Source organism: Solanum lycopersicum, chromosome 12 (genome assembly GCF_036512215.1).
Source record: "Solanum lycopersicum chromosome 12, SLM_r2.1".
Lineage (NCBI taxonomy): Eukaryota > Viridiplantae > Streptophyta > Magnoliopsida > Solanales > Solanaceae > Solanum > Solanum lycopersicum.
Genome location: NC_090811.1, coordinates 29,499,573 through 29,507,555, shown reverse-complemented (window position 1 = coordinate 29,507,555; position 7,983 = coordinate 29,499,573). Strand labels below are relative to the sequence as shown.

The 7,983-nt window shown below is 37.2% G+C and overlaps 1 protein-coding gene across 1 annotated transcript; it reads left to right on the top strand.

The window, feature by feature from the left end:
• LOC104644964 (uncharacterized) lies at positions 1–979 on the top strand. The gene is made up of 2 exons (XM_010315846.1): positions 1–240; positions 620–979. The coding sequence occupies exons 1-2, from the start codon at positions 1–3 to the stop codon at positions 977–979; spliced, it is 600 nt and encodes a 199-aa protein (XP_010314148.1).
• Positions 980–7,983: the final 7,004 nt, after the last annotated feature.

Here is a 7,983-nt window from a genome sequence, read left to right as displayed (position 1 = left end):
ATGACTACTCATGTGACCAGAGACATTGGTCCAAGGGTGAATGCTTTGGAGAGAACCATGACATCTAGATTGAGAGATTTTATGACATTGAATCCTCCTATATTTCTTGGTTCTAAGGTGGGAGAGAATCCTCAAGAGTTTCTAGATGGTGTATATAAGGTGTTGAGTGCCATGGGGGTGACTTCTAAGGATAAAACAGAGTTAGCTTCGTACCAATTGAGGGAGGTTGCTCAAAGTATGGTACACTCAGTTGAAAGATAATAGGCCGGTTGAGTCAGGTCCTATGAGTGGGAGGAGTTCAAGGAGGCTTTTTTAGGAATGTACTTTCCCCGTGAGAGGAGGGAGATGAAGGATAAAGAGTTCATTAATCTCAAGTAAGGAAATATGATTTTTGAGGAGTATTGCTTGAAGTTTACTATGTTTTCTATGTATGCTCCATCCTTGGTGTCTAACCCTAGGGATGAAATGAGTAGGTTTATGGTCGGTGTGGCCTACCTTGTGAAAGAAGAGTGTTGTACGACCATACTCCATGGTGACATGAACTTGTCTAAACTTAAAGTGTATGCTCAATGCATTGAGGAGTCTAAGCGTAGCACGATTTATAGAATTTTTTTTTAAGAGGGATGGACCAAGTGAGAAAAATAAAACTAGGTACAAGAAGAAAACTCCAATTCTAGACGGACCTAGTGCTCCTAAGGTCAAAGTTGATAAGGGTAGTGGTTCTCAAAACTGTAAGCCCACTTGTGTTACTTGTGAGAAAAAGCAGTATGGGAATTGTCTAGTTGGTACCAGGAATTGCTTTAGTTGTGGTAAGGATGAACATAAGGCGAGGGATTTTCCAAATGTTTCATTTAAAGCGGGAGAAGTAAAGGAAGATCCTCCTTATGGTCCAGATGGTGGTGCTCTAAAGAGAAATCGCTTCTATGCTCTTCGAGCCAAAAGAACAAAATCTGATGATGATGAAGCCATTAAGTTGTAGTTTTCACTCTTTAGTTGTTATGGATTTCATCTAAGTAGGGAGTATTGTGAGAGATAGTATATCATAGTAACATGTTGCATTGTGTTTAGGAGTCTTGGTGAATAGTATTTCAATGATTCCTTGCATTGTGCATTTTATAAAGTCATCTATAAGTGGTAAAAATGTGTTCATATGGTTTTGTATCTCATATTGTCATGATGTTTTAATAAATTGCTTGAGAGTTGCAATTTTGAAAATATGAGCATGATAATATGTGGAGAAGGAAGTTCCTCCTATATGAAATGAAAAATGTGAGTCTTATTGCATGATGAGCTGTAGATGTAGTTCCTACCTTCTTGTTATGTTTTGAGTCTCTTTGTTATGTGGAGTTGATGTTCTTCCTATCTAAGTTTACTGAAAATGATGTGGTATGGTTATGAGCTGCTAGTCTTTGAATCTTAACTCTTAAAAATGTTTAAAAAGCGGCAAGTGTTATTCAAGGACAAATGTTGTCCAAGTGGGAGAGATTGTAACGTCCCTAAAAATGAGCTAGGTTGAACTATATACTAACACTTGTTTCATGATGTTTTAAAGTTCTTAAATTGTTAATAATAGTTTTTATAGGCAGCATATAAAGTTTGGAATTGATTGGAGGTCAAACGTCCAAGACGTCAGGAAACTAGTTGAAAGTAAACTAGTGTGTTGTAGTGTTTTGTAGTGGATTTTGGGGGATAGTTTGAAGGTGAAATTGGGTATATGATTCCTATACATAGACTGACATCTAAAGTTTCTAAATGTCTAAGAACGACGCCCCTGAGACCAGCATAAGGGTTCCCAAGGAGGACCCAGATCTGGCCAATGCAAGCTGTCGCGCCAACCAAGATATGGCACTGGCTGCACGTCATGCAGCTTGAACTAAATGGGCAAAAATATGGATCTGCAAAGAAGGTCTTTAAAGAACCATTCTGTCTCAAAAATTTCCAGAACCAAGATTTGAAAATGTCTCTGCGACTCGCATCAAACTCTTAGTTTTGGTCGCGTCGTTTTTAGGCAACATTTGAATTGGTTAAATTCTCCAATAAATGAAGGGGTCTTTTGGATAATTTGGGGATGAATTATTGATAGTTATTGAGTCATTTTAATCCTATAAACTCACCAATCAATACTAAACCCTGAACTTAAAACAAAAACTCTCCATTTCTTTCTCAAAAAACTCTATTGATGAAGGTTTGAAACTCAAAGGAAAAAAACAATTCCAAGCTTTTTCTCTGTCACATCCAGGTTTACCCCCTAGATGTAACCGCCTTTGTCGTCCTTTTTAAGGACTAAGACTAGCCTCTTTCTCATGTCATTACATTCATAGGTTGAAAAATGCAGGAAAAAATTTAAAACTTTCATTATAACTATTTGTAGATATACATAGAACCTTCGTATAGGAAGGTTACATGCATTTCTACTTTTGTTGCACATACATTTATAGAATTTAAAAATAGTCTCAACGATTGTATAATATCATAACATCTAAACAATTATCACAATATGGGCATAGACCTTACATCATCCAACTAGACCACATATAGGTCATGCAAAAGTATAGTACTCAATTGAAAAGGAATGAAATAGAAGTCTTTAATCTCATAACAAGTCCGTAATCAAGATAGTGGCATTGCCCTTGGAAGTTTAGGACATAACCTACTTGGATTAAATAAAGAATCCAAGCCTTCAACAATGTCTCCTTCCAAACTCTTCAACGACCGGAACCTAAAATGTTTGGGAATAGTGATGAAAATGAGGTTAGTAGTACACATGTACTAATTATGAGACCTTCTGCACATAGACAAGAATAACATGCTAAAAAGGACATTTAGTAAAAAAATGTAATTTTTACCCTTTTAGGAACCTAATGCAAAGCCAAGCAAGTCATATCAATCAACCAAACAGGCTTACTAACTCAACAAGTAATACGTATTCCAACAAACTTGAAACCATGATTTACTACAACCCTATCATCACAGAATAACGTAACAAGAATGAATAACAGTCAATCATATTATAATAAGCAAGACAACTACTCATGAGTCCTTATTAAGTCAACAAGTGCAATGACAAAGCAAAGCCCCATAACCTTACTCAATCAAGTATCCTCAACAAGAAAACCATGACCAATGCCCAACTTTACATTACATAATATTTAGATTTACACTTCATCTTATGTTAACATTATAACCTAAAGCATACTCATAAATGAACTAATCAACATATAGTATCAGCAATGTGCCAAGGTCATCATATATATATCATATATCATCATAACATAAACATATAGAATAACCTCCTCCTAAGAATCCCCTCAAAACTAACTAGTGCAATAATTAGGTAGAGTCCCATACCCCTACCTAGACTAAGCTAGACCTCTTAGGTTATCCAAGTTAGAGTTCAAGTCCTTTAATTCGTTTTACCTTTTACGAAAATATTGCCTAACCGACATAGATCACATGATCTAGTGTGGAATCCACATTCATAAAATCCTACACCGAAAGAAGGTGGACTACTTGCCACGGTAGAACCAAAACATGAAACATAGAAACTAAGTAGATCTACTAGATAGTATTCCTATGGGGCAACATAGTTCAAGAACTAGGAGATATAGTTGGGACCCTCTTTATGCGCCATGGATTATAGTCTCCAATCTTAAGAGTAATGTAGTGTTCCTAACTTCCCTATGTGGGAAGGGACACTCCTCAATCTAGTTCACTTGGTGCTAAGCTAGAGTCCCTTTTTGAAATGTCTTTAAGCCTTAAATAATCAACCATAACTTAATTTAGGTAATAGGGTCTACCCCTTGTATAATCATCATCATCAATAGCTCAATAAGAATTATATGAGTATATGTCCTTTCACCACAATTCATATAAGTGAGGTTAACACATTAGCATTTCATACCATATCAAGGCACTTTGATAGTTTTCACCATCCTTATATCACATACACCTTAATCAACCTCAGAATATAGTCAAGACATTTAAATTCAACATCATACCACCCTCTCATCCTATTATAAGGCATACTCTAATGAAACATCATGGCTTGACCACAATTAATCACAATTGAAAGTAAAGATAGGGCTACTAAGACTTACCAAGTCTTCCTCATAGTTCACCTTCAAGGTCTTATCATTAACCCATAGCTCAACCCAACAAGGGGAGTAACATCATCACACAATGATAACCAATATGATAACACGGCCAATTGCATCTCTATTAAACAATTCAACACTAGATCATAACTTAAGACAAGATACATAGGCTAATTTCACAATATACTTCATAACCTAAATCACATCTCAAGAACTACAATAATAAGCCTATAATTTATCTTAATTTATTCATCATAGAACCGTTGGATAGTTATGTAATCAATAATCAATTCAATTGAATGACCACAATACAATATAGGTCAAGATTACAACCAATGGTTAGGGATTGAGGATCATGTTTTTTAATTTAGACAAAACCATAAACTATTACAATAAACAAGTTGAATTATATAAATCTATTCAATATAACCTAAATAAATCATCAATAACTCAATTAATAACTTCAATTTCATGATTGGATGAAGCCCATAAGGAAACTCAACTTTTGAAATCCATTTTGAAGGAACCCTTTGAGGAAAGTGTCTCAAAGGTGAATTAGATCCCATACCTTAATGTTTGATAACAATTTGATAGTTAATTTGTCCCTTTCCACCCCCCAAATTCTTCTCCTTTATAGTCTTCAACGGTGAGTTCAAGTAGAGAGAGAAAAAACAGAGAAGGAAGAGAGTTTATGTTTTTGAGTTATAATTAGTTTAATTGGGGTTGGGCATTTTATATGGGTTTTAAGTTAGTTAATTAGTCTCCCCTTTATACCAAATATTAACTTATTAAATTACTTGACTCTAAAACGTGTAGGAAAATCACTTCCTCACAGACTGAACCCCGCCAATGGGCAATCTGTAAGTCTACGGACCCACCTCCTTGTAATTCGGCACTCCGTCGATGAGTTTAGAGATTGTGAGGGTGAGGGGCTTCTATTAATTGGCTAAATGTGGGACAACGGTTGCACCGACGCCCCGTCGATCTATACTCGGACTGTAGCCTGCACCTTTTCACTACGTCTATGAGTTCAGAGGCTGTGCGGGTGAAGGACCTTCTCAACCAGACTAAGTTTGGGACAACGGTGGCATCGATGCCTATTTGGTCCACATATGGGACGTTGAGTGACTTGCCAATGCACACTAGTACAGGCAGTGTTGCCTCAACCTGCAGGGGTCCTCCTCAAGGGCCCTTAGGTGATTTTTGGGGAGTCGTACCCAGAAATTTTGACCATGGAACAACCGAAACACCTATTATTTATACTTCAACCAATTTTAGTACATTTATGACTCCTAAAAGTTAGTAAAATAGGCTAAGTCACGCTAACACCCCTTTGAACAAACTTCTCAGACATCATGGACATTCTTGGACGTTTTGGTTCATAAAATTTCTAAATGACCTATATTTAATTATGATGGACTTAAAACAGTACTTAGACCTTATGACACCTATGTTAGGCTTTACGACACATCTTAAATTTTCAAGGTGTTACATTATCCCCCCCCTCCCCTCTCCCCGTAGGAACATTTGTCTCCGAATGACACCAAGACTAGTCGCCCAACCAATCAACAATATCAAATCAATATAAACCATGTCATTTCAACAAGACAATTTCAAAACTCATATTACCACACATAAGGGTCAAATCAATTCATCATGAGGCATTTCCTTCTTACAATACTTATGAGCTCAACTTACATTACATGAGTTAATTAGCACAAAGTTCAACTTGACAACATGCTACATATCACTTCATAAAGACTCACCATACCAAAATGCACAACATAACTCAAACAAACAAAAAAGACAACATTAAAGTTTAAAGCACCTATTTCACAGTAACTTCACAGTGAAGTACTCAAAAATGCACATTCTACGAAACTTCACCCAAAAATCAAGAAACTTTTAATTTATAGTCAAATTTATTTCATTTAAAAGAGTGACTAACCTTAATTATCAAAAAGATGAGGGTAACGGGACTACATGTGGGCCTCGGCTTCCTATTATTCACCCTCAGCTAGATGATTCATCCATAACACCTTTACGGAAACCACCTCTTTATTCCTCAACTTCTTGACTTGCTTATCAATAATTTGAATCGAAACTTCATCATAAGAGAGGTTATCATTGACACCAAGAACCTCAATAGGAATAATGGACTCGGGATCACCGATAAACTTCTTCAACACAGAAACAAGGAAAACCGGATGAACCGAAGCCAATTCACTAGGAATTTTAAATTCATAGGCAACTTTACCAACCCTTTGAAAGATTTTATAGCGACCCACATAACGAGCACTCAACTTCCCCTTCTTGCAAAATCTAACCACCCCTTTCATTGGTGCAATTTTCAAATAAACCTTATCACCTTCTTCAAACTCCGAATCCCTTCTCCTATGATCGGCATAAGACTTTTACTGACTATACACCGTTTGCAAATGGTTCCTTATGATATGAACCTTTTCCAAAGGTCTTATAAATCAACTCGAGACCAAGAAGCGATGGTTCACCTACTTCAAACCATCCAATAGGATACTTACACCTCATACCATACAAGGCTTCATAGGGAGCCATGGAGATGGATGAATGAAAACTATTATTATAGGCAAACTCCACCAAAGGTAAATATTTATCCCAATTTGTTTTAAAATCAATAATGCACTCCCTAAGCATATCTTCAAGGGTTTGTCTAGTACGCTACGCTTGACCATCAGTTTGGGGATGAAGAGCGGTGCTCAACTTCATCGTAGTACACAACCCTTTTTGGAACGACCTCCAAAATATAGATGTGAATTATGTGCCTCGATCCGATATGATGGATAACATAATGCCATGACGGCGCACAATCTCATCTAGGAATATCCTTGCATAATCTTTTGCGAATATGTAGACTTGACGGGAATAAAGCAAGCGGACTTAGTTAATCAATCCACAACCACCCATAAGGAATCATAAGGCTTTTGAGTCAGAGGTAGACCTACTACAAAGTCCATATTGATGTATTCTCACTTCCAAGTAGGAATGTGGATCTCTTGTAGTAAGCCACCCGACTTTTGGTGTTCGTCCTTTACTTTTTGACAATTTAGATACTTAGCGACAAACTCTTCTATGTCTCTTTTTAGACCATCCCACCAATATCTCTCTCTTAGGTCATGGTACATTTTTGTCGAATCCGGATCAATTGAGTAGCGGAACCCATGGGCTTCTTCTAGGATCCGATCCCTAAACCCATCTACATCGAGAACACACGATCTCCCTTGGTACCTTAACACACCATCCCCCCTAAGGAGAATGATTCATTCAACTTGCTGAGAACCGATTGTTTCAACTCCATTAAGGCTAGATCAAGGTGTTTTTTGGACTTCACCTCAACCACTAGAGATGACTCAGAATTGTGATGGACTATAGCACCCCCATATGGAGAACAATCCAACCTCACCCCTAACCTAGCAAACCTATGTACATCCCTTGCTAGGTCCTTCTTATCTTCATCAATGTGGTATATACTACCATAGTCATACAACTTAGGGCATCCGCCACCATATTAGCTTTACCGGGGTGATAGAGGACACTCACATCATAATCTTTAAACAACTCTAACAACCTTCTTTGTCAGAGATAAAACTCCTTTTGGGTAAACACGTATTGGAGACTCTTATGGACGGTAAAGAGATCAAAGTGAACCCATACAAGTAATGCCTCATAATTTTCAAAGCAATAACTACGACGGCTAACTCAAGGTCATGAGTGGGATAATTTCTCTCATGTACCTTAAGTTGCCTAAAGGCATAGGATATCACTTTCCCATGTTGCATAAGCACACACCCCAAATCCACTCGGGACTCATCACAATACACAACAAAACCCTTTGTGCCCTTCTGTAAAGTCC

Coding starts and splice junctions, on each gene's coding strand:
- LOC104644964 (XM_010315846.1), top strand. CDS start 1: ATGACTACTCATGTGACCAGAGACATTGGTCCAAGGGTGAATGCTTTG. Junction 241..619: donor GGGAGGTTGCTCAAAGTATG/GTACACTCAGTT, acceptor TTTTTTTTTAAG/AGGGATGGACCAAGTGAGAA.